The 27,977-nt window shown below is 43.9% G+C and overlaps 1 protein-coding gene across 1 annotated transcript in view; it reads right to left on the reverse strand.

Moving 5' to 3' along the window:
- The window catches only part of DPYS (dihydropyrimidinase), an 80,204-nt gene extending 54,096 nt beyond the window's left edge, over positions 1 to 26,108 (reverse strand). Inside the window, exons 1-4 of the mRNA XM_042924310.1 lie at positions 25,758 to 26,108; positions 11,217 to 11,375; positions 6,625 to 6,804; positions 5,207 to 5,396 (exon numbers count right to left, since the gene is read on the reverse strand). Coding sequence (XP_042780244.1) covers positions 5,207 to 5,396; positions 6,625 to 6,804; positions 11,217 to 11,375; positions 25,758 to 26,021 — 793 coding nt within the window. The 5' untranslated portion in view covers positions 26,022 to 26,108. The remainder of the gene's footprint in view (positions 1 to 5,206; positions 5,397 to 6,624; positions 6,805 to 11,216; positions 11,376 to 25,757) is intronic.
- Between the last annotated feature and the right edge of the window lie 1,869 nt (positions 26,109 to 27,977).

Below are 27,977 nucleotides of genomic sequence, written 5' to 3' on the forward strand. Positions count from 1 at the left end.
TTGGGGCCACTCGAAGCTATTCTCAATTTCCCAAACAGGCTCTCTGGTTGCAAGGGGCCAGGAGCTACCCTCAGCCTTGGCTATGAATTAATCCCCTGCCTATGCACAGCATGGGGAGCCTCCATGCGTGGTACTGGCTCGGGTCTACCTGTCTACCTCTCGGCTTGAGCACTGCTGGGCCACACAGCTTCCAGGAGCTGCTGCCAGCCTGTCCCGTCAGGCAGGGTTGGAAGGCAGTCCCTCAGCAGGTGGAGTTGTGACTCAGCTCCTTGCCTGGGCATGAGCGAACTGGGCTCTAGGGTCAGCAAACCTCCTTGCTTACAGATCTAAATCAGGCAGATCTGCACCCCACAGAGGTCCGTGGTCAGAGTCAGAGTGTGCCCCCAACTTGGTTGTACAGATGAGTCAAGCTGCTGTTTGGGACTATTACTTGGGTACTGCAGGTACGAATTCTCTGTCAAGATCTGAGTGCTGGCTGCTGCAGCCCTTCCCTTCTTTACCACAGTCAGATTCCCAACAGTGAAGCCCTGCAGAGTCCCCTGAAATCCTCTTTTCCCCCTGGAGGAACCAGAGGCCCAGGGAGACCTCTACTCATTGTCTCTACTGCACTGGCCTGGGAGTGGCACAATGCGGTCAACATGTAGCCACTTTTCTTACTCTTGTTTTTTTTTTTTTTTTTTTTTTTTTTTTAACGTTTATTTATTTTTGAGACAGAGAGAGAGACAGAGCATGAACGGGGGAGGGTCAGAGAGAGGGAGACACAGAATCTGAAACAGGCTCCAGGCTCTGAGCTGTCAGCACAGAGCCCGACACGGGGCTTGAACTCACGGACCGCGAGATCACGACCTGAGCCGAAGTCAGACGCTTAACTGACTGAGCCACCCAGGTGCCCTTTCTTTTCTTACTCTTGTAACGCAGTCTGTCTTGGTCTGTGAGGTGCAGGGGGTGCTTCAGCCTCAGCCCTGTGTTTGGGATTCTCTCAGTGGCGTCTTATCTTTGAATAGATGTTAGCTGTTCTCGTGAGGGGGAGCGAAATCAGGAATGTTGCCATCTTGGTGCCGTCCATCCAACTACAGGTTTCTCTTTTAATAATGATAAAAAATGACACACTGATGATAACGCTTTAAATAAAAACTTCAATGGAAGGCCAAACACCAAAGCCAATTAAATACGAACCTGATATCTGCATTTCCAAACTCTGTAAATCAATTTCTTCTTGAACAGAGTGGAGAAAATGGGAAAAAATTGGGGCTTTGGGGTCAGATGGACGTGGGCCTGAATTCCAGGTTTAACACCTACTAGTAAGTGATACTGGGCTTAATTTACCAAACTTTTCCAAGCCTCAATTTTATCAGTCACAAAAGTGATAAAACTTAGCTCAAGCATTGTTATGATAATTTAAAAAGATAGCATATATCAAAATGCATTAATGACAAAACATATAGCAAAACAGGAAATGATTTAAGACATCAAAATATGTGCCAGGGACATATTAAGCACTCAACAAGTAATGTTGGTTGTTATATCATCAATGACCATCATGTTGCTCTCTTCTGGGTAGATAATTGGCAATTTAATAATAATATCCAACTTAATAGCATTGTACTGTTAGGCTACTACAATAAAGAATTAATAATTGGATCTCGTTCGTGCTTCCTGGAGCAGTGATTCTCAAACTTTAATATGCATATGAATCACCTGGGGTTGCAGTTATAAGTGTACATTCTGATTCAGTGGGTCTGGGATGGGCTCCAAGGCTCCGAATTTCTAAAGAGCTTCAGGGGATGCTGATGCTGCATTCTAGGGACCACACTCTGATGGTAAGGCCCTGGTGATAGAATGGGCTGGCAAAGGTATTTACAGATAGGAAGTGTTCATAGCATAAATCTATAGGCTGAATTGTTTCTTATTTAAACATGATAACAATGAATAGATGTGTATTGTTCTTTTGTGTTCAGAAATTATGTTAGATAATAAATGAATAAAAGGTCAGTGTGGTCCAAAAGTGCTTGTCGCTCTATACTCCCCAGGAACCTGCCCTTGGGTTGACTGATACAGTCACCATGTGAACAGTTTAGCATCATTTATGTCCAACCCACTCCCTTCTCCCTCTGGGTTCCTGCTTGATCACATGTGAGAGGTCGTATGCCGGGGGGGGGAACCCTCTTATGCCAATTTATTCTGGACTTTTGCTGCTTCTGACAGTGGTGCAATAGAGGATTTTCACAAGTGTTACTACAGTAAGTCTGACCCAGCTAAAATATCTGGGTTGACATTTTAGATATCTCATTTACAACCCCTTTGGAAAGGGATTTACCAGTATCCAAAAAGTACGTCTGAGCATTTACCCTTTGAACCAGGAGTCTTACTTTTAGGACTCTACTCTGAGGATTCTCTTCTGTGGCACAGACTAGTGGCGTCCCACAGATGTCCGTGTCCTCATCCCTAAAACCTGTGAATATGTTATCCTACATTGCAGAAAGGACTTTGCAGATGTGATTAAATTAAGAACTTTGAAATAAGGACTTTATCCCGGATTAAACGGGTGGGTTCAATGTAATCCAAGGGTCCTTGAAATAGAAGAGAGGGGCAGACGAGGAGAGCAGAATGATGCAATGTTCTCCACCCACCACTGCAGCTTTGGAGGTGGAGCAAGGGAAGTATGAACCAAGGAATGTGGGTGGTCTCTGGAAGCTAGAAAAGGCAAGGAAAGGGATTCTCCCCCTGGAGAGTCCGGGAGCCTCCGGGAGCTCCGGGAGAGAGTAAGCCTCCGGGAAAGAGTAAGCATGGCTGACAGCTTGGTTGTGGCACAGTGAGACGTGTGTTAGACTTCCGACCTCCAGAACTGTAAGAGAACACATTCGTGTTGTCTTAAACTATGAAGCTTGTGACAATCTTTTATGGCAGCAACAGAAAACTAATATACCGTCCACATATAAAATAGCACATGCATAAGTCCACCACTGTGGTTTCATACGAAAGAGCTAAAGACTGACAACAGCTCACGTATCCATCAGTAGGGGAGTAGTTGAGCAGATACAGCGACATACTCTGCACCTGTAGGAAAGAATGATGAAACTCTCCATACCTAAGGTGAGCTGACCTTTAGGACCTATTTTCAAGCAGGGAAAAAAAGCAAAATACAGAACACGAGGTATACTATTTTACCTCTCAAGTAGGAAAGAAAAGAAAAATAAGAATATGCATATATTTTTTTAATAAAGAGAAACACGTTAGAGGTAGGTCGGGAAAAAAATAATAAAAATAATTACTAATGGGGATATAGGATGAAGGTGCTAGGGAAGGAAGCAGGACTTCTCTGAGAATACTTTTTTTAAATTTATAATTTTGACTTTTGGACCATGTAAATGTTTTACATATTCAAAAAATAAAATTCAATTTAAAATTTACAATAAAATGAAAATGCCCACAGTTAAGTTTAATAGTTTTCTGCCTGTGATTTATTCCAAAACATTTTCTAGACTTTTACTCTGTGCCTAAGGGAATTCTATCCCAGTACAAAATGTATCCCTTAGATCAAGAAACTGTTTCCTGACAGAACCCTCAAAATTGCAGCTTGATAGTGGATTAAGATTGACAATTTCCACTGACTTTGCTATTTTTTAAATCATATTCTGACATTATGGACCTGACTGACAGGAAGGACAGGGTACATGATTTACAAAGCAAATTACAGAACAACCAATTCCATAGAGTTGGCAACAGAGCCACCTGGTGGCAGAAACTAGCACTGTACCTTTAAAACCGCAGTGCTTTCTTTTTGAACTGCTGTGCTCTTTTATACTGAAATTCTATTGTGGAAGGCGAGCAGAGAGAGGTAACCAGAAACGGTTGGTAGCCCCTATTAAGAGCGCCTGTGTGAAACTGAGTTTACTCTTCACACAAGACATCAATGGATTACATTGCACAAAAATCCTGATTGAACCTTCATGTGATAAGAAGCAATTTTGGCAAAACTAATTTTAGAGTTAAAGACATGTCAAACCTATTCTCACAATCCATATTTTAAAAATACGGTCGGTTTCAGTGTTGAGAAAAACAACAACAAAGAGCCAGGAGGATTTATAAGACTATTTCTGATTTCCTGGTTTTTAAAAGTGAGATGGAGGGGCGCCTGGTTGGCTCAGTCGGTTAAGCAGCCGACTTCGGCTCAGGTCATGATCTCGAGGTCCATGAGTTCGAGCCCCGCGTCGGGCTCTGTGCTGACAGCTCAGAGCCTGGAGCCTGTTTCAGATTCTGTGTCTCCCTCTCTCTGACCCTCTCCCGTTCATGCTCTGTCTCTCTCTGTCTCAAAAATAAATAAACGTTAAAAAAAAAAAACTATTAAAAAAAATAAAAATAAAAAAAAGTGAGATGGCAAAACCACTAGCACATCTTAGGAAGGTCTATTATTTTATATGGAAGGGGGAAGGACTTGGTTTTAAAACCTTAGAACAGGGGCGCCTGGGTGGCTCAGTTGGTTAAGTGTCTGACTCTTGATTTTGGCTCAGATCATGATCTCATGGTTTGTGAGCTTGAGCCCTGCATCGGCCTCTGTTTTGTTAGTATGGAATGTGCTTGGGATTCTTTCTCTCTCTCTCTCTCTCTCTCTCTGCCCCTCTCCTGCTCACACTCTCTCTCTCAAAATAAACTTTAAAAAATTAAAAAATTAAATTAAGTTGTAAAATAATTGTCATACAAACACTATTTGGATAATTGCTTTAATAGCTACAACACCCAAGGTGCTATCAGACAAATCAACTCAACTCTAAAGATATTTGCTGAGCAACTACTCTGTACCCGGCACCGTCCTGATTCAGGTCCTAGGAGGGATAGTGGTGATGCCCCAGAGACAGATAAGGTTCTTTAAAGTTAACTGGAGAGTCTGCATTCAGCCATCAGATTAAAAAGTGGGCTGCAGATTAAAGAGGGGGGACCTACGGCTGAAGGAAAGGTCTTGAGGCTCCAAGGACGGTAGAGAAATGACCCAAGGCAGAGAAGCAGTCATGAAGATGAACAAAAAGAAGGGCAAAAGTGGACATGTGTGAGATGGAGGAAAACAGAAAGGATGCTAATAAAAAGGGAGGAAGAAAAGCTGCGGAAATTCACCTGCAACCTTCTCATAAGCAAAGCAGGGGCTGCAGTCGATCTACGTCCCTCTTCAGCTACTACTGAGTTACAAGTGAGGGTCTCGCTCGGGAATTACCGTCTCTCCTTGCATCGGCTATCACCTTTGCTGCAGATTTGCTCATCACGTGCACGATGTAGAGAGGGCAGTTCACAGCGCTGGCTATGGTGATGGCTCTCAGTGTGGCCTCTGCCTCCACTGCTTCCGGGCGGCACAGCTCATGGCCCTCAGGGCCTGTTATCCCCAATGCCAGCATCTTCTTTGCTCCCTAGAGAGACAGCAGAGACAGACACATGTGCAAGGAAGGTTTACTAATGACAGCTACCATTATCTTATTGCAAATTAAGTACACAGCCAGGCTTTCAGACCTGTTAGGAAGAGAGGTGTGTGTGTGTGTGTGTGTGTGTGTGTGTGTGGTGTGTATATTTGGGAAATATAATTTTAACACTCTGAGAGTATATGTTAGTTTTTCATACACACATTTCACAATTACATTATTTTGACTGAAAAGCTAAAAAAAGAAATGAGGCTAATTCTAGTCCCAGTCTTATGACTGGTTTAGTATAAAATAAAATAAAACCAAACATTCTAACCCCCAATATTATTAAAGTGTCTTATGTCACATTATTGCAATTAGTTGTGCTTTTTGCTGAATCATAGTCCTCACTGCCCTCTGTTCCACTACCAAATGATACTGGACCGTCATTTGCCCTCTCCAAAATATTACTTCTTCCTTACAAAAAAGGCAGGAAATCAACACTGTGACTGTTGGTAAATGGTAAAATGACTGGCCAGGTGTCACACTGAGGAAGCAGAAGAGTACCATTTAAACTCTGGTCTAATTGAGTTTACGGCTCATGCCCGTTTCTCATGATCCCTGACTGCCTCACGGCCACCCAGCCTCACTCTCACCGACTTAAATGGGAACCGAGCCTAGGAGCGGAAAAAAAATCAGCTAATATGAAGGGTAAGAGACAGCTCTTAAAATCCTGCAGATGGTGTCCCTTCGGGCATTAAGAATGGAACTCACAGAAGAAATAAATAACATCTAGATTCCTCCAGAGCACATTTTAATACCCAGTTTCTGAAAAGAGTGGGGCTTTAAACAGCACTTAACACACTGCTTAAGTCATCAGATCCGCTGATGTCCACACTTTGGCATTCTGAACCAGCAGGAGGAGCTACTTCAAAAAAAGAAGAAAAAAAAAAAAAAGAAAGTGCTAGGACACACAAAGACAATTGTTTGTTTGAGAAACATGTTTGGGGTCTGATAACTGAGTTGAAAAAGGGAAATCTTCATTCCCTTCATATACCACCTGAGTAAAAGTCAGAGCATGGAGTTAAGTAAACTGAGTCAAGGGTTTCCAAGCCACAGAACATTAGTTTCTGGATCTCCATTCTTCCAGTGCACCGAATGAGTTCACCTACTTGGGTCCCATTGTCTTCAGCTTCAGTCGTGGCCGTTCTCATTTGTGGCGAAGCTCTGGGATGCTTACCTCCGCAATCAGGTCTCCGTTTTCCGCGTGGACTTGAGCAATTGCTCCGATCTCCTTGCACTGAGAGAAGGCGGCATACAGCTCCTCGTCCCTCACCATGTACAGGTCTTTATAGGCCATAAACATCTTGAAAGAGTTCACACCTTTGTCTTGGGTAAGGATTTTCATTTCTTCTTTAACCTAAAGGGGAGCAGTAGCCAAACACACACACACACACACACAGTCACACTTTATTACTATTTTTTAAAATGTTTTATTTATTCTTAAGAGAAAGAGACAGGGCATGAGTGAGGGAGAGGCACAGCGAGAGAGGGACACAGAATCCGAAGCAGACTCCAGCCTCTGAGCTGTCAGCGCAGAGCCCGATGTGGGGCTCGAATTGACAAACCGTGAGATCATGACCTGAGCCGAAGTCGGACACTCAACTGACTGAGCCACCCAGGCGCCCCATACAATGTCACACTTTAAATAATAATATTTATTATTATTATTTTATTTTATTTTATTTTTAATTTTATTTAAATTATTTAAATTAAATTAAATTTATTTTATTTTTTATTATTTTATTATTTATAAATTATTGTTTTGTTATTATTTATTAATAATAATAAATTTCAAATTTATTTCAACGTTCTCTTCCACGTTCAAAATGCTGCATTCAGAAGAGAATTAAGTAAAGTAGGGACAACAGTCTAATTCCAGAAAAAAAATGCAGTTAAGGCCTTGAACTCTCCCCACAGGTGAGAACTCACTTCATCTGATGACTATTACTGGTATGATACTTTTAAATCAGGAGAGAGTTCATAGTTTTCCCAAAGTACTGCACGTCTTTACTTGTATGTAAAATTCTCAGCATCTATCTCCTGATGGGAGGAAATTATTTTAGAAAATGAAAACAAAGCCACTTGGCAGTAACAGAAGCAATCATGTCTCCAGGAGGAATCGAAGCTCACGTAAGGTAAAGCTTTGGGCTCAGATCTGAAACCCACAGGATGGGCTCTCAGAAGGAGCAGGTAGACGTGCACTGAGCCACAGGCAGCTGCTAGGAGGTGAGAGACTCTGGACCGGTCGGAATCCTCAGGAGCCTTCAGGGGTGCCAAAGGTAAAAGACAAGATCAAAACAAGCTTAGTAACCGCCGTGCGGGTCCAGTTGGAGTCGCGATAAAAACTAATAACGTCAAAGAAAAAATTGGTGGATTTGAGCCGGTAAAATTGTTTGAATTTCTGTATGTTCACACACACATGCACGCACACACACACATGCCAAAACACGTTCTAGGCATAGGATTATTGTTCTTAGTTGTTATCCATCAACTTAAGAGAAGCTCTAACGGTCCAGGTAAAAAATATTACCAACAATTCAAACAGTAAACACGAATGACTAAAAACATGAAAAAATGTTAACCTTTCTGCTGATTAAAAAGTGCAAAATAGGGGAGCCTGGGTGGCTCAGTCGGTTAAGCGTCCGACTTTGGCTCAGGTCATGATCTCGCGGTCCGTGAGTTCGAGCCCCGCGTCGGGCTCTGTGCTGACAGCTCAGAGCCTGGAGCCTGCTTCTGATTCTGTGTCTCCCTCTCTCTCTGACCCTCCTCTGTTCATGCTCTGTCTCTCTCTGTCTCAAAAATAAATAAACATTTTTAAAAAATTTTTAAAAAGTGCAAAATAAAACAATGCAATTTTTTCTATTGAATCAGCAAAGTTTATAAATGACTCTATTACATATTAAATTACTCACTCCCATTGTTCTTTATTTCCTTACTGGTCTTTCTTACTTTTCTCTATGGTGCTTTATGGTCCGGCACATTATGTATTTACTGGTTAACGCCTTCCCCCACTAGAATTTCAGCCCCATGAAGAACTGGAAATAACACTGAAATGCTGACATGGTCATCACTGAAGTGATGGAATGAGCTCTAAGATATGTTAAGGAACAACAGCAAGGGGCAGAGCATGATATAAAGTGCCTCGGGTTTGTTTGTTTTGTTTTTGTTTTACTTTTCTACAGTGTCAAACTTTCTACTGTGAGTCTATTATTTTCACGGTCAGAAAAAAAATGCCTTAAACATTTCGCATATGCACACGTGGACTTCCATATGCAGGCGCCATACCTTAGCCTTGCCGTTCCAACAATGTGGTACGTAAACCAGCCACACTGGCATCGGCTGGGAGTTTGCTGGAAATGCAGATTCTCAGGCTTGCCCCAGACCTGCTGCTATGGGTTGACTTGTGCACCCCCTTAAAGTTCACATGTTGTTTAAGTCCTTCCCCCAGTACTTCAAAAGGTGACCTTCTGGAAACAGGGGCACTGCCAATCTAATCAGTGGAGACGAGGCCATTTGGGTGGGCCTAATCCAGTATGTTGGTGTCTTCATAAAAGGGGGAAACGTGAACACAGACGTGCACACAGGGAGAACGCCGCGTGAAGATGAGAGCAGAAGCTGGGGTGCTGCTTCTACAAATCAAGGAACAGCCGAGATTACCAGCGAAGCATGAGAAGCCAGGGAGAGGCATGTGCCAGGTTCTCCCTCACAGTCCCCAGAAGGAAGCAACAGCCCTCCAACACCTTGATCTCAGGCTTCTTGTCTCCAGGAGGCTGAGACAGCGAATTTCTAAGCCGCTCAGTGTGTGGTTCTTTGTCCCAGCAGCCCCAACAAACTAATATGTTTACTGAACATAATCTGTAGTTAGACAATTTCTCCAGGTAAGCATTTGCATATTAAAGTGTGAGAAACACTGCTGAGGGCAAACATCCTCACCTTGACTCTGTCTTATAAAACAGGGGTGAGGGGGGTGCCTGGAAGGCTCAGTCGGTTGAGCATCTGACTTCAGCTCAGGTCATGGTATCACAGTTCATGGATTTGAGCCCTGAGTTGAGCTCTGTACCGACATCTCAGAGCCTGCTTGGGATTCTCTGTCTCCCTCTCTCTCTACCCCCCTCCCCCCACTCACACACGCATTCTCTCTCTGTCTCTGTCTCTGTCTCTCTCAAAAATAAATATTGAAAAAAAGAAAATAAAATGTTTAAAAAAAAATGAGAGTGGGGGGAAGGAAAGAAGGAGAGAAAGAGGAAGGAAGGGAGAAAGGCGGAAAGCCAAAAGACCCTAATAGCACAAAAGAGACTAGATTCATCACTTAGAATGGTGTTCTTGGAGAAAAATTAACTTTTGCTGTGGACTATAAACCTTGCTATTATGTTTGCTGAGCTATCTGTTAAAGATTGATTACTAGTTTTATATTAATTTGGTGCCTGAAGCCCAACTTTTAGGGGGAAGTGGGGACATAAGTTACATGGTAACTTCAAATAAAGTCACCCTCCTGAGCCCTTCCTGGTAAAAGGATTTCTGAATTAGGTCCATGTTGGCAACTGAGGGGCTCCCGGGTGGCTCAGTTGGTTAAACACCTGCCTTCAGCTCCAGTCATGATCTCACGGTTCGTGAGTTCGAGTACCTCATCGGGCTGACAGCCCAGAGCCTGGAGCCTGCTTCAGATTCTGTGTCTCCCTCTCTGCCCCTCCCCCACTTATACTCTATCTCTCTCAAAAATAAATAAAACATTAAAAATGATTAAAAAAACATGTTGGCAATTGAAATTCAAGTAAAAATTTCTTCCAAAGTATGCATACATGTTTTTAATGAGGAGAAATAAACATATTTTAACATCTCTCAAAACTATCTTTTCTATCTGAATTATGTTGTCATTTCTGCCATGGCCTAAATGATCAGCAGATAGGGAGGGCTGGCTTTAGCTCTGCTATGAAATGATCTGACCTGGTGTTGATGTTAGTGGAAGAGACCAGGAATGGCCCAGGTTAGAATACAGCTGGGAGGTGACCTTCATAACCTTCCTGGTCTGTCCCTTCCCTGGTTTTCCCCTGATATTAAACATTTCTGACTGAAGTTCTATTCTGTGGGAAAATACTGCCTAAAAGAGCCTGGAGGTGTTAAAATTGAGTTCAGTACTTTAAAAAATTACAGTTAACAATGTTACAGTTCATGGATTACATATCATGAAAGGCTATTGTGAATGACTATAAAGGATTTATCCTATCATCTTTATACGCTTTAAACATTTTTTCTGGTTTTTCAAATTGATAACTCTTCACAGGACTCCAAATTCAAAAGGTAAAAAGAATATGCAAGGAAAAGCACCCCCTCTAATTCTGACTTCCAGTCATCCAGGAAGCAACCGGTATCACCAATTTCTTACGTGGTAACGTTTGTTTCTTTTTTTTAATAACTAAAACAAATGTTTTAGCTTATTTTTTGAGAGAGAGAGCAAGGAAGGAGCAGAGAGTGAGGGAGACAGCGAATCCCAAGCAGGCTCCACACTGTCAGCACAGAGCATGACTCGGAACTTGAACCCAAGAAACCTGAGATCATGTCCTGAGGCAAAATCCAACGCTTAACCAACTGAGCCATGAAGGCGCCCCTGTTTCTTTCTTTCCTTCTTTTTTTAAATGTTTATTTATTTATTTTGAGAGAGAGAGAGAGACAGAGAGAGTCTCAGGCGCCCCTGCCACTACCAGTTTCTTGATCTTGTACGGAGCAAGGATTAGGGGACTACATGGAAGAAATGGACCCTCATTGGTTCACCTGGTCACTCCACCATGTTACTGCCACGTGAAGACTGTAGTCACAGCAGACTTTGGGATCAGCCCAGCTTCGCCAGGTCTCAAAGGCCTTGATGAGGGAACTGCCCTTCTGAGGAATGGCAAAATCAATGATCATGGTGGTGCCTCCTGCCAGGGCAGCCTGGAATCACAAGAGGGTTTCAACGGTTAGCCATCAATTTTTCAGCCGAGTCACTTATCTCCTTGAACGCTGTGCGTTTGCAAGCACTTGTGGGTCCACGAAATTGCACAACGCTGCTGCCTGTTTAAAAGACCCAGAGGGACATGAATAGACTTTCCATAAATTAAAGTTTGAAGTGCTAAACTTGCTGGACTTGCTTCCATAAAAAGAATGCCATGTCTGGTGAGAAGAAAATGGCTGTGGCCCAAACAAAACAGAGTGAGGATTGCAAGGAAAAACCGAAATGGAAAAATGGAGAAGACTCAAAACTTTTTCTTCTCAAGAAGACTGTATTCATCACTGTGAAAATCCCAATGCATTAGCATCAGTCTCAGTGAACTGGATCTCCAACTGCCTCGTGCTCCACACAGAATCCTGGAGACTCACGTGATGCCTGCTTCGCCTACATTCCCCACAACCAACTGGGGACCCTTCGTCTTTCCTTAACTCCCGACTGTCCCCTCTAATCCATCCCCCTGGTCCTGGTCCAGCCTCTTCTCCTCCTTCAGCTTGATCTTTATATCCCACCCCCTCCACAGACTCCTTGGTGCAACTGGAAGCACGTTCCACAGCACAAATGTGACAACTTGACTCCAAAGGTTAAAACCAAATGCTTTTAACCACCTCTGGACTGAAGTTGAGTCTTCTCAACATGGTCTACGAGGCCCCACGTGATCTGCCTCAACTCGTATTTTCCTTGGCACATTACATTATATGACATTGCCTTATGACTAAATTTAAAAGTAAGTTGCTTAACCAAGCGTCTTTGATGAACTACTGAAATTGATTTTACTTAAACTAAAATCACAGGGTGGTTAATGTGCTTTAAGTGTTGCAGTCAAACAAGGTAGGTGAAGAAAACAAACGTAGCCAGGAAGTGTGGTGGTGCGGTAAAGGCACTGGCCAAGGAGGCTGACAGACTTCAGAGCATAGAGGTTAGATTCAGCACCTGTCATCTGCAGTACCTGAGAGGCCAAGAGCCCCTCTCCCAGGTCCCTCCAATTGCACCCCCATCAGCCTCCCTGCAAAGCCGCCCAGACTCCATGTGTCCCCCCTGGTTTGCTGGCTCTCATCTTACTTCAATAGATTTTTTTTTTCCTAAGTCACTTGGCCCCACTCCAATTCTTTTTGCTCTGAAAAATCTCACTTTTTGTACAGAAGCCTATACTTTGTCTCCACCTTTAGATAACAGTGCCTTATTCTTGGCAAACAATACACATTTGCATTTCTTAAGAAATCACTATTGGTGTAATGACAATACTAGGAAAAAAATCCTCAAGCTCTGTATTTTTATTTGAATGCAGATTAATCTTCTTGCCGTCTTCCTTCCTAACGTGTCTTCCCAGTGCGATGCGGATATCCCTTGAGGATGAAGGGCATCTTTCTAACAGAAATGCTGTTAATTCAAGTGTTAGAAGAAAAGTACTTTTTTTAGTGCCTACTGAACTACAAAATCAAGCTTAAAGAACTATCCTTTCCATTCTTTCCATATTAAAAGTCTTCCACATTCAGGATGTAGGCAAACTAGATACGATGCTGGTGGAAATAAAATAAATGGTGTAGCTACCTTGGAAAGCAGTGTGACACTTTTTCAGAAAGTTAAACATAGAGTTACCATGTGAGCCAGTAATTCTAATCCTAGGCATCTATGGGTGGGAAATAAAAACATGTCCACACAAAACCCTGTACACAAATATTCAGAGCAGCAATATTTATAATAGCCCCAAACCGGAACCAACCCACGTGTCCATAACGGATGGATCGACAGCAGAATGCAGCATGTGAACACTGTGGAATATTATTCGGCCATAAAGAGGAAGCACTGACACATGCTGCGATGTGCATGAACCTTGCAAATGTTACGCTCGGTGAGAGAAGCCAGTCACAGATCATGTAGTATATGATTCCACTTGTACGCAATATCCAGGAGAGGCAAATGCTTAGAGACAGTAAGGAGAACAGTGGTTGCCTTGGGCTGGAGGGGTTGAGTCGAGGTGCCAGCTCACGGGCACAGGGCTTCTTTTTGGGCTGATAAAAATGCTCTAACATTGGTTGTGGTGATGATTGCACAATTCCAGGAATATACTAGAAACCACTGACCTTAAATGTACACCTTAAATGGCTGAATTGTATCATATATGAATTATGTCTTAGTGAAATTATTACCAAAAAAAAAAGTTTACTACATGTAAGCTATGGAATGAGAGGGGTGGGAGGGCCCACAAATAATCAGACAGAGGTTCTCCCGTTCGGTGTTTATAGACTGCAGCGGGCGATGGAAATAAGAATAAATAATTATGACAAAATACTCAGTTTGTAATACCAGGTAGCAAGTATATTTCTACAATAAATGGTAGTCTAGAAATTGCTAAGGGTAGGTAAAAATCGCTAAGCTCCTTGGAAGAGGTCCCGGGGAAAGACTACTGGGAATTCAGAAGAGGGAAGGATGAACAGAGGCCAGAGGAGGCATGGATTTAAATTAGCGTTAGGACACACACGTGAAGTTGCCAGCCGGCTAATAATATCTAACTGGCAGTGTGTACTTCTAATGTGCCAGGAACTGCTGACGTTCTGGATGTTCTAACTTTTGTAATCCTCTCACCAGATCTGCAGCAGGGAATATTATCAGCCCCTGTTTAGGGTGGAGGGAACCCAACACAGCACTACCAAATAACTTGACAGAGGCCGGACTGGAGTCAGGTCATCAGGTGCCAGGGCCTGTGCTCTGAGGAACAGCCAACAGCATGGGGGATGCTCTGAGGAAGGGCCCGTGAGGAAGAGCCAGCCCCTCAGCAGAAACTGGTAAGGGGCAGAATTAAGACCTGGACTAGGGTTGGAGCAAAGCATTGGTTCCGACAAGAGGAAGGCTGCACCTTCAGCAGGGGTGGCGGGAGTCCGTGAACTGATTCTGACAGGGATGGCTGATGGTGGCAGATGAGGGGACACCGGAGGAAGGCAGCTCTGGCGAGTGTGGTGTGCAACATCCTGAGTGTGAGGTGCTTGGGCACATGTGGACTTTGTGTATTTGCACACAGAAGGAAACACAGACCTGACGCTGAAGGCAGGGGAGAGTTGGGGCAGTCACCTTGGAGAGGATGCCAGAGGGGTCCTGAGGTTGGCCGAAACGACCCCAGGAGAGAGAAGTGACACAGGATAATCTAAATCATAATACCTGTTCCGGAACATTCCAACACTTAGCACAAAAGCAACAGTACCATGCCCAGACAACCATTTACAGTGGCTGTTTCTGGGTGGGCATAATTGCAGGTTGCTTTAATTTCCCTCTAGTTAAATTTTATTTTTAATATTTGCTAACTTTTCTATAACAAAGCACAAGCTTTATAAGAAGAAAACAAGACTTCATGGACAGATGATAAAAATACATGCACATGCTAGGTAATTACATGGAGACTGTAGATGGTCTTCTTGCCAGACTGTAGATGTGATAGTCAAAGGACCATTTACTAAAACAACAGCAGACCAAAAGTCCTGGGGTTACAATTTGAAGCTCCCCAATCAGGATTCTTCACACCTGCCCCACCTCCCTCATTACCCGGGAGCAGGAAAGGGAACCGAGAACCACCCTTTACCTCTTCTTTGTTGCTTCTGGTTCTGTTTCTCCTCCACTCTCTTTCTCCCTGTCCTCCCCCCAAAATGGGAACAAATTTCGAGAAACCCTAGTGAATGGGAAAGGGTGTGGGAAGATGTATGGACAACAAAATCTACCTGTTACCAAACCACCGGGGGGCATGAGCCACTGGCCTCCGGGATCCCGCTGCCACCCTGGGTCCTGGCAAACAGGCACCAGCCACTGTCTGCACCCCAGCCTCCTCTGAACCTCTTTTTTTAAAAAAATAATGTTTTACTTATTTTTGAGAGAGAGAGCGCAAGTGAGGGAGGGGCAGAAAGAGAGAGAGGGCAGAGGATCTAAAATGTGCTGACAGCAGCCAGCCCGATGCGAGGCTCGAACTCATGAACCGTGAAGTCATGACCTGAGCCAAGTCAGACCCTCAACCGACAGAGCCTCTTTTCTCCCCTCATCTCCTGATCTCCCTGGTCTGTCTGGTTACCCATGCTCCTTTCACTGCCCAAAGGGATCTCAAATCCTTGAATATTATTTCAAGACCTGAAATGGCCCTTCCTTGTTCTACTGGATCTGGGGAGTCACGTGTGTGCCAGAACTGAGGATGTACAATCCCAAGTAGAGGTAAAGGAGATGTGCTCCTCCTAGGAGGTATTTGCCTCTTCATTTTTATTTATTTATTTTTTTGGAGAGAGAGAGAAAGAGCAGGGGAGGGGGCAGAGAGAGAAAGGGAGAGAATCTTAAACAGGCTCCACACTAAGCAAGGAATCCGCCACAGGGCTCAATCCCACAACCCTGGGGTCATGACCTGAGCTGCAATCAAGAGTCTAAGGCTCAACCCACTGAGCCACCCAGGCACCCCACTATTTGCCTGTTCAAAGAAGGGCTTGTGAATGCCCAGGCCTGGGTTAAGCATCTTATTATACACATTAGCTCGTTTAATTAAGCCTTTCTACAGTCTGGAACAGGTAGGAGTTGTTTTTCTTACTTCACAGTTGAGGATATGGGGGCTCAGAGATGTGGTATGATTCTCCAAGGCAACACGGAGGGGCACAGGACTCTGAGGGGTAAGTCTGACATTCAGCCTACTCTGGGCCTCGGCCCTACGCCGGCTGGTTCACCTGAGCCACTCTTCGGTAGAGTGCGATCTGATTTCCAGCCAGTTGCTCTGGTCATCAGTGAATCATTACTTGGAGAGAGGCACAGGTTGATAAAACGAATCAAGCACTTAAGAAACCAAAAGCCTTACGAAACAAAACAACTGTCAAACTGTGAATTGGAAATCCACAAATGCAACAGAACTTTATTTAGCTCACTAGATATTCGTCACTGTGACAATCACTGTGGAAGTAATACGTCCCTAGAAGGTCTACAAGGAAGGGCCCCACACTGCTGCTGCTTCCCCTTCACAGACCTATTGCCCCTGGAATAATCTCCTTGATTCAACAAACCGACCGGTCAGAACATCACATTCCCAGCCCACCTCAGGTAGCCACAGCGTCTGTTTAACTGCTTTTATCATCGGAGGCTTTTAGGTTCATGTCACAGATGTTCAGGGTTTACCTAACATTTGAGGAATGGAGAGAGTTTAGGCAGGGGAGGGAGAACCCGTAGAGGGTGAAAATTTCTCTCATATTTCTGTGTGAACCTCAACTGTCTCCTTCGTTTTTGCTGCTGATAGACTTCACGCCACTTTTATTTGTCAGAGAGCCAAACAAAATGTATTTACCTTATCTAATCTTGGCTCATAAATCAATTCTTTCAGCTCCTAATTACTTTGGCTGTTCTCCCTTGAAAACCTTCCAATTTATCTAAAGCCTTCTTCAGGGGTGGGGGGGGGGGGTGGAGGAGAGCATGTGCTGTATCAGGTGCAAATGTGATAGAACATAAATTGAGATAAACTCCAACAGCGGGGTCACAATATTATATAACACAAGATTCTATTTAAGAATGTATTAGGTTGTATATCACTATTGAAGGCATCCCAAGCATCGTCTTCCTTTTGATGGTGTCACCGAATTTTCATTTCTAAGCTCATCCTGGAACCAATGAGTTTGTCTTATGAAAATCAATCATAGGACCTGCTTAATCAACCCAAGTAAAGCAGAAGGAGATGGAAGAGGGCAATTTGAGCCTTAGGGAAGGGGGCTGAATTCTCAGCTTTCCTATAGTCACTAAGACGTATGAAAACAAACTTCAGGATCCCAATTTATGTTCCGATTCCAGAAGCCCATTTGGCTTTGTAAAGATGTCCTCCGCACTGCTGCTCCGTGCCCGGCTCCTTGTCTCCCCAAGTCTGAAATATTAGCCACACCATCGTCCATCCAATTGTGCAAACCAGACTGAAGAGTCACCCTTGGCATTTTTCTCTCTTCTTCTCAACATTGCCAGAGCCAACCCATTGGCAAGCCCAGCTCTTCCCCAGGCTGCCTCCTACATCGTCCGTGAATCTCCTTACTTCTTGCGTCTATACCTCCACTGCCCAGTGCCACCTACATCCTCTGACTGGACTAGAGCAGTAGCCTCTTCACTGTCACCTTGTCCCTAGCCATGCTCACCACTTCTGATCTTATATTGATTTCCCTTTTGCTCTTACAATGGAGAAAACACAATTATTACACATCCCATAAGGCTGAAACTTTAGCTGACTCCTCTGTTTGCTATTGAGTCACCTCCCTTCCAACCCATTTGACCCATTTCAATGACACTGTTCCTCCCTCTCCTTGGAGAGCTCTGAGCTCCGTTCTACCTCAGAGAGAGATGTCACTCCTGCTCTCTCCTCCCCAGCCCCTCCTCTACTTGGTCCAGTGACTCTTAACCCTGGGTACACACCAGCATCATCTAGGGAAATTTATCCCATCCCTCAGAGATCCTGACTGGATGGATGTAGTTTCAACTCTGTATGTTCTGTGCCTATTACAGTGCCTGGTACACAAATATTCTTTAAATGTTTAAGGGAATGTTAAAAAGAAAAGCACAGGCCCAAGAGGGAGTCACTAATGCTAGCTAGGCCAAGTCACAAACCAGAGTTTAATACCTAACCTTACCGCAATCTCAGCTCTGCCTCAGAAATGTAGTCAGGAATTTCCTGGTTGGCACCAATGAGGTAATCTGTCATCTGGACCCTCTCCATCCCCCAAAGTAAGATGAGGTAATCTTCAGGATAAGACCCCCTGCCCTTCCCCCTAAGAGAGAGTGACCTTTCAGGAACCAATCCTTTCTTTTCTTTTGCTAAATAATTTCCCTCTCCACTCTCCTTCCTATACAAACCTTCTATTTTGTAAACTACTTGGAGCTTCTTTCTACCTGACAGATGGGATGCTGCCTGATTCATGAATCGCTTAATAAAGCCAATTAGATCTTCAAATTTACTCAGCTGAATTTCTGTTCTTTAACAGGAGAAAGGAAGGGAGGGATCAATGAATTTCCTCCAGTAGCTATGAGATGGAGTAATTATGATGATTCACTTTTCCAATAGCAAAATGAGAAAGCAGTGTAATTTGCATGTTAATGTGACATTTCATTTCTTAAAAATATTGCTAGCCCTGGCCATGGAGCTTTCTGGATCCTTCTATGAACATGTTAATGTGGAATGTAGACTGAGCAAATATGAAAGCTGAATGCTCAGTTTTCTCCAAAGCTCATCACCTAATCAGTGTTAATTAACAGATTAGAATCTATATTGGCCTCAAATGACTTCTTTCTTTCTTTCTTTCTTTCTTTCTTTCTTTCTTTCTTTCTTTCTTTTTTCTTTCTCCCTCTCTCTCTTTCATTCTTTCGAGACAGAGTACACAAGGGCAGGGGAGGGACAGAGAGAGGGAGAGAGAGAGAGAATCCCAAGTAGGCTCTGCACCATCAGTGCAGAACCTGATGTAGGGCTTGATTTCACGACTGCACCATGAGGTCATGACCTAAGCTGAGATCAAGAGCTGGATGCTTAACCAAATGTGCCACCCAGGCACCCCAAGTGATTTCTTGTTTTATAAAAAAGATTACACTTTATTGTACTTTAACTTTTAAGGTCTTTGTTTTTATGTGTGAACAGATCCTCAGGATTTGGGAATTCATGAGTATCACCATATCAATTTCTCTAGTACTTGCAATGAAACATAACTGAAGAACTGAAGTGTCCTCCCTCAGTTTGTTACTTGACCTATGACAGGAGAAGCACAAAGTGGAAGCGAGCAGTAGACTCTGGGCAGCTGCTCTCTTATCTGCTAAATAACTTGCTCAGAAACATAGTTTGTGATGCAGCAAGCCATTAGGACTGGTGACCTGGTGAAAGGGAAAATGCCAGACCTTAAGCATTCACTCAAAAATAGTCACAATCATCAAAGTTAAGCCCACAAGCTCAAAGTCTACTGTATATAATTTATTATGAAGGCCAACATACATTAGAGCCCCATATACCTCTAGTCTGTCTGCCATTGGGAACAGAGAGCATGGTTTTCATCTCTACCCCAGCCACAGTGCCAGCCACTTTGTGGGTTTCCAAGAAATATTGTTGGCTGAAATAATAAAATCTAATCATCAACTTGAAAAATCCTTAGTTTAGGATCATTCCATTTTAAATTGTGGTGCCAGGGTCCAGAGTATGCCTCTGTGGCATAAAAATCATTTTGAGCTGAAGGTATTTAAGAATAGGTGTGTGAGAGTGTGTGTCTGTGTGTGTGCGAATACCCTTATCTGCCTAAAAGCAAAGCCTCCCAAAACTCAACTGTAATAAATCCCCTTCTAGGAAGTTTCACCACCAGGGAAGATTGACTCTTAACACCTGAGACTAGAAACTTGCACCACACCTCAATAGACCTTGTCACAAACCATCATATTTCCCACCGATTTTCTTAAGAGCCCATCTGTTTTTCCTAAAAGTCATTTGTTTCCCCATCAGTGTCCTCTCTACTCCCCCTCTTCTCTTATTAAGAAGTCATTTATGTTCCCATACATGCCCTCTCCTTTCCTCTCCCCTGTTAAGGTGGTATATAAACCCCAAATTCTAACCACCTCTTGGGTCACATTTTTCTGTGAACCTGCATATACCTGAATTTTAAAGATCTGTCTTTTCTCTTGTTAATGTGTCTTTTGTCAGTTAATTTGCATGTCCCAGTTACTAAACATAAGAGGATATAGGAAAACTTTTTCCTTCCTGACAGTAGCATCATGGAAACCTTGATTTACACACTACTTCTGTTGGACATTAAAAACCCTCAGGCAAATGAGGAGGAAACATGCAGTGGAACTGAAAAGCAGGGAGAACTCAAGTATGAAAACTGTAAGAAGGCAAGTCCTAGATTCTGTCAAGTTCAGCGAAAGAATTCCTAACAAACAACACCCTTAATGGGGCCCTATTTAACATCAAGCGGTTTCTAATTAATCTTTGAGATTTTTTTTTCTTCCTCTGATTAGTGCAAAGATTAACTTTGTAATCAGTAAAGAGCTACTCGAGAAAATCACAGAATTATAAACTCTTAGAGCTGGAGCATGCAAGCTATTAGCACAGGAAGAGCATTCAAAGCTCAGCTTCACCAGCAATGAAAAAAAAGCTCATTTAAAAACATTAAGAAATTCTGTTTTTCCTATTAAATTGGCATTGATTTTTTTGTTTAAGGCAGTAGTTACAATTAACCAGGATTCAGTGAAATGAGAATTGTATGCGTTGCTCATGGGAGCATGAACTGATCTGGGAATATGTATTAAACTCCTTTAAGATCAATCTAAGACTCTTTGGTCCAGTCATTTCACTCTGAAGGGTGATTTCTAAGTCAATTATCAAGAATCCGTATGATAATTTATGTCCCAACATTGTTACACAAGCAAAAAAACAAAAAACAAAAAACAAACAAAAAAACCCCCAAGAACCCAGAAACCACCAAAATGTCAACCACTGAGAAGACAGGAAGGGAGCTTTTAACAGTTTATGAAACAGGATGAAAAACGGGTAGCGTAGTTGAAGGAAGGATGAATTGGTTCGGAACATGCTGAGTGCAAAGTGCTTGTGGGACATTGAGGTTGTGATATCCTCAGACAGGCCGAAATAGAAACCTGATGCACAGAGACAAGAACACAGAGAGAAACCTGTGAGGCTTAGCCTTGGCGAGGACAACAGGGCCCTGGAAATCACATTCTCCAACGGCAGTTAAGGTTCTGGGGGAAATGTGTAATGAATGAGGCTGTCTCCAGAGAGCACACAAAATTTAGTAGAAGGAAAAATGTGCGCCCCAAAGAGAAAACCGTGAAAATACGGGAAGCAAGATGTTAAACATTATAGGTGATTTAAATATTATTTTTCTTTACGTTCAACTGTATTTTCCTTTTTTTAAAAAAAGGCAGTTATTCAAGCAATATATATTGAGCAACTATAACGCTCCAGCATTTTCCTGAGGGCTGGATAATGAATAATATATATTGTTTTCATTACTTTCACTTTTTTTTTTTTAAATTGAGATTGTTCTTCCAACCAAGGCATCATAATATAGATAAGGAAATGTTAACAACTCTGAGAGAAGAAGTGACTTGCCCAAGGTCACACTGTCAGCCCACACAGCTTCCAAAGCCCAGCCTGGAGCTCCCACAAGCAACAGAGAAAGGGATCTGACTTGCGACCAAGTTTTCTGAAGTGCAGTTCTACAACGTGAAGAAATTCTATAAATACACCACACACGCATGCTTAATCATACACCTTCCACTGCCTTATTATAAGCAATCATCTTGATGGCAATTTACCAAAAAGTCCCAGAGCAAAGCGTAATTTCCTTTCTTGACAGTTTTGAAGACTTTTGTCCTACAAAAGAAAAAGAAAAAAGTGTTCTGTGTGTTTTCCCAATTAAAAAAAAAAAAAAAGATCCTTATACCAGCTACTGATGCTGCCAGATTTTTAATGTGAGCCCACCCACTCCAAGCTGCATATGTCTGAATATCTATATCTATATCTATCTATCTATCTATCTATCTATCTATCTATCTAGAAACTGGCCAGGCTTTCATAATTTACTCTCTTATCACAGGATATAGTAAAAGCAAAGTCGTAATTCCTTCAACTTTACCTAACTCACAATATCCATTTGCATTTAAAAAATCCCATTGTTTTTCCTCATGGATATTGAATATTGGAAAACCACTGTACATCTAGTATATTTCAACAAAATGAAATATGATTTCTTTAAAGCAGAAAATTATTTCCATTAGTTACATCAGATAGAAAGCTTTTACCTGTAATTAAGTAAATCAATTCTAGGCTTGAAACCCAACCTATGCCATAAATTAGACTTACAAAATATGTAACCTTTGGTTGACCTATATTTCATTTTTTAAATTGGGCCCCATCACAATCTGGTGACCAATAAATAGAATACCATGAACAGTATCCCTTCTATGTGTTAGATATTATAAATGATCTGCCTGGTGCATGCAGAAAGTAAAAGCTATTGGTCTTAACATTTGGGGCCCATCTCTGAAAGCATAATATATCATTTCTACTTTATAGCTTTCTGTATGCAAGGTACCCATTTCTTACCCTTAGAAATGATGCAGCCATAAATTCAAGTACAAATGCCTCACAAACCTAACTCCTGAAATATGTATTTATTTTGATAACCTTAACTGCCTCCAGCTTTGGGAGAGTGAAGAGCTCCTGTATTTCTTAAGGATGACCCTGCTCTGTTTTTGAGAAAAGCCATCTCACATCGGCATGTGACGTACCCAGCATTTTCATCCCAGCACCTGCCACACGGACAAACATCACACATTTTCCCAATAGTTTCAGAAAGGAAGTGAGCCTAGTAGGTAGGTAAGAGCTCTAGCAATGGCAGGCAGTAAGGAATTTGAAGAGCCACTTGGTCACTGACTGGTGTGTGGCCTTAGGCAAGTGACTTAAATTTCAATTTCCTCAGCTGCAAAATGAAAGAACAACCCCTGAGATTGTTGGAAGATGGTGGACAACTCAGCACAGTTCCAGCACATGGTAGGTGCTTGATAAAATAAACGTTATGTAATGGTATTAATAAGATTTTTTCAAGATTAATATACAGCCCAATCAACATCTACAAAAGATTTCTTTGCCCCTATTTCCCCAAACCAGAAACTCCACCAACACTGCCTTGGGAATTATGAAAGACTCTATAAAAGAGGGCAAAGTGAGTCAATAATGTTGTCCTTCCAGAACTCAGGCCAACGCTTTAATGCTCCTGTGTATCTGTGTTTACCCATGTGGAGTCTCCTCTGTTTTGGGGGGCAGGAGAGGTGATCTCCTGGGATCCAACTGATTTTGAAGTAGACTTCTGTAACTTAGTGTCTTTGTGAGGACTGTTTTCGTGTTCAACATGAATTTAGCCTTTACTAAATCTTTGACCTTAACATCTCTGACCATATTGTTTTCGGTTTAATTAAGATCCTAAGCTCATGAAGAACATGTGTCTGTTTAATAGCTTGACAACGTTTAAATACAGAGATGCCTAGAGAATCAGCTGGTGGATAAGTTCTTTCAGATGTTGATGACTATAATATTGTGATATGCTTCAAAGACCTTCCTTCTCACAATAGAATTGCACATCTCTCCATGCTAGGAATCCCTGAATGGCCAAAGAACGACAGACAGAAGACTAAGAACCACCTTCCAGGGCCTTGGGGCATACACGGATGATCTTGAGAAAGCGAAGGAATGTTTCTCCCCAACAGCATTCCAACCCCGCATCCTGGCTGCTTCTCATTCTAGAACCTTGCTGAGAAAAAGGGAGATGATGTGGGGTAATGACACTAGTGGTCCTGGCAGATGGCCAGAAAGAGAGGCTCTGCACCTGGCAAATGGGGGTGTCAATGAATGCCCTGCCTTTAGCAAAGCACTTTGTTAATGATGAGCCTGTGGTAACAGCAAGAGTATGTACTGTAACCAAAAACAACAGGTTGCAAATTATGGACAGGTATGCACACAGGCCCATACACACATGCATAATACCACATCAATTATGTAAAATAAAGCATATTAGAAAGCACAAAAGCAATATACGGACACAGGAGTTGTCAATGGAGTTAGAGATTATGGGTACTATTTTTCTTTCTACTTTCCTAATACTTTTTTTCCAATTTTGTACAATCATGTATTGCTTTTATATATGAAAGATTCACTTAAAACGTAAAAAATAAGTTTGGGAAAGTTTACTTTTAAAGTAAAGGGCAATGAATGTTCACTTTTCCCCAACAGAAATGATATGTCCCACAAAACACTTTGACCACTGCCCTGATGATAAAGGTTAATAATCAGTAACTAGGAGTAAGCTTTCCAAACATCGATGTGAACAGCCTGCCCAGACCCTTCTCTCTGGATCAAATTGTTCTTTTTTTCTATTAAACAGTGTGGTCAATCATAGATGATTGAGAAATGTGGACAGAGTGTGTGTGAGGAGAATAAAACTATTGGAAAGAAGTTAGTAAGGTAAACAAACTACAGTTCAAACTACTTTGAAAGCCTGTACAATTAATATCTTGACGAATAGCCTGATTTGTTTCACACACAAGAGTTTAGGCCTTAAGGATATCAATACCTTCACCCCAAAATGCAAGCCTCAAGGAGGGCATGGGCTTAGCTTTAACCAAAGTGCTGAGTGGGGTTGTAACTTTATGTAGCTGTAAGGCAGCCCAGTTTGTCTCCAGATCTTATTTTCAGGAGCTTTGGAGAAACGTTCAAGGTTCTTTTCATTGAGCAGAGCCTCTAGGCCTTTGTGTCTAGAGAAACCCAACCCTCTCCCACCTTGGTTTGATGATCTGATCCTCCTGCACCATCAGCCAAGCCCCAGGTGCTCAAGCATCAAGAAGGAGGTCCATATTCTGTATCTCCTGGGCCAGCTGATTAAGAAGAAATGGGGCCAGGTTGCCTGGGCACCCGTGTGAGTGCTGGGGAGACCATTCCTGGAATATTTCTCTTCTAAATTCTTGTCAGGGGGCGCCTGGGGGCCTCAGTCGGGTCAATGTCTGACTCCGGATTTTAGCTTGAGTCATGATCTCACAGTTCCTCAGTTCAAGCCCCCCACCTCCGGCTCTGTGCTGACAGTTCACAGCCTGCTTGGGATTCTCTCTCTCCCCTTCTCTCTGCCCTTTCCCTACTTCCTCAAAATACATAAATAAACATTAAAAATAAATAAATAAATTCTTGTCAGGGCTGTGTCTTTTCCACTGGAGGGTGGAGGCAAAGATTGTGGACCCAGTAGGCTACCAGCCTGCCCAGACTTGTCATCCACTACCCAGCATACGCTGCCTACTTGGAGTCAGGCAGTATCTACTAGGGGAACGGATTTTTCATTTGGTTTTGGCTGGGGGTGGAAGATGGGGAGAAATGGCTGGGGGTGCCGGGTAAACAGAGAGATTGTAGAGATAGTATGGAACACTTGCGGACTTCCATAGGACAGCAGCGACAATGGGGAAGGCGCGGGGAGGGAAGGGGGTAGTTGGGGAGTATAGGGTGCAGAGAACTGAGGGCGAGAGGATAGGCTGACTTAAACGTGTCAAATTACCCAAAGCGAGGAGTAGCGGGCGTGTGGCTTGGCCTAAGCTGGGGGGAAGCCAGCGGGAAGGGGAGCCTGGTAGAAGGGCGCTCGCAAGGGACCGCCCACCCCGGCCCTACGGCCGCTCGGTCGCGGCTGCAAGGCTCGCTCCGGCCCCGCGGGCCCCTCGGCGCGGCGCAGGCGGCGGCCCGGGGGCTCCGGGGCAGCTGGGGGAGGCCCGCGGGCTCGGCGGGGCACCCGGGGTGCAGGGCGCGGCGGCGCGGATACCTTGGTGCCCTGGTGGAAGTCGTCCACAGACCGCGCGCCCATGAAGGGGAACTGCATGTGCGTGTGCGTGTCGATGCCGCCGGGCAGGACCAGCTTGCCGGCGGCGTCGAGGACCCGCAGGCCGGCGGGCGCGCCCCCGGGCGGCAGCAGGTCGCGGCCGAGCGCCCGCACCACGCCGTCCTCCACCAGCACGTCGGCCACCTGCGAGAGGTCGTCGTTGACCACGCGCCCCCCGCGGATCAGGAGCCGCGACGGCGCCGCCATGGCGAGGGGGGCAAGGGCTGCCGACCGCGCATGCGGGGTGGCCTCCTTCGCGGTCCCCGAGAGCGGCCGACGGCCTTGGCTCCGGGACCCCAGGGGAGCGCGCAGCCCGGGCGCACCCGCCCGCCTGTTTATTTGCTGGCCGCGGGGCGGGCTCCACCCCGGGAGGCGAGGCTGGCGCTGGCAGGCTGGGGCAGGCCGGCTGCGCTCGGTCACCACCCCGACTGTTCCGTCGTCCCGAGTCTAGGGGTCCGGGTCACTGGGAGCGAGAGTCTTGGAGTTTTAAGCGTTTGTTTTCCCTTGTAAGAAAAGGCACTTTGGGGAAAGAAATCCACCTTATTCTGCCCCTTAAAGAAGAACGTGCCTGTCCCAAAACACATAGACACAGGCAGACACTCTCTCTCTCTCTCTCTTTCTCTCTCTCTCTCTCTCTCACACACACACACACACACACACACACACACACACACACACACATCACCTGCAGCAGCAACAATGAAAATACCCACGCCAGAAAGAACCACTTGATACTTGATCTGGATTTCCTTTTAAAAATATTTTTTAGGGGCGCCTGGGTGGCTCAGTCGGCTAAGCGTCCGACTTCGGCTCAGGTCACGATCTCACTGTCCGTGGGTTCCAGCCCCGCGTCGGGCTCTGTGCTGACGGCTCAGAGCCTGGAGCCTGCTTCCGATTCTGTGTCTCCCTCTCTCTCTGACCCTCCCCGTTCATGGTCTGTCTCTCTCTGTCTCAAAAATAAATAAACGTTAAAAAAAAAAAATTAAAAAAAAATATTTTTTATGAGGAGCAAATCATCCATCACACAACCCCAGTAATTGGCAGACACGGAGTGAAAGTTCGGAGTGAAATATTTAATCTCTTTGAAACTAAAGCAGCTTGGTATCAATGATTCTCCAGATTTTAAGAATGCAATAGGTACCAGCAAGTTTTTCTTGGAAAATAGCAAGTAATGTAATTCTAAAGATCCGGGTTTTAGTCCGATTTTTCACAAGACTGGTTTAGAGGTCTTCTGTTAAGTCTTTCACCCTCTTGGGTCCTCAGTTTTCTCATACATAAAACTGAGATATTTGTTCTCCCCCTCCACCCTTGCAGACTTCTTTGAGAAGCGGATATGGTGATGGATGTGAATGTACCTTAATAAAATGGGAAATACCATAGAAACCTAATGAACAAATACTGGCTTTGTAAGGACTGACCATGGAGGGGATTGGATGGGCAAGGGGGTGGGGGGTGGGGGTAAGGGATAAAGATAAATATCATCTTGTCCTCAAGGAGCCAGCCAATGGTGACACACATTCGATACTTCAATAGATGACAAAATATATAAAACAGAAAATTCTACCTTTGAGAGAGGATAAAGATAAGAGTTTGGGGGAAAGGGAGGGTCGACTTCTGTCTTGAAGACAATTGGATCTAGAAGATTCACAGAGAGGTATTTGAACCAGGATATAGAGGACACAGACATAAAGAGATGAGGGGTGGGGAAAGGAATGGCATGCTAGGCCATGGGAACAGAGTATGTAAAGGCACAGAGGAAGGATGGCAAAGTTGAGTCTGATAGAGCTAGACAACCTTGGACCAGCCCTGCACCCTACAGGGGAGGAGGAGGAAGCAGAGACAGAAGAGGGGTAGTCAGAAGGGGTATGGGAAAGCAACGTGTGAGGGAAGACAGCAATACAGAATTTCAAGAAGGGCAGCAGAGCTGAATGCTGTAGAAGGGTCGGAGAGTGTGGTAGACATCTGCTGTTCCAGCACCTGTTCTTGTCCTTATTCTGCTAACAGGCCCTGGAGTTTCTCTGTGGGAAATCCTTCACCCAGGAGTCCTCACATTGATGGGATGGGCACATGTCCCAGGCCAGCTGACTGTGCCTAGTAAGAGCAGATTCCAAGACTTTTGTTAGATGGAGCAGATGGGGACCTTATTCCTTCCTGCTGGACTTG

Source organism: Panthera leo, chromosome F2, assembly GCF_018350215.1.
Source record: "Panthera leo isolate Ple1 chromosome F2, P.leo_Ple1_pat1.1, whole genome shotgun sequence".
NCBI lineage: Eukaryota > Metazoa > Chordata > Mammalia > Carnivora > Felidae > Panthera > Panthera leo.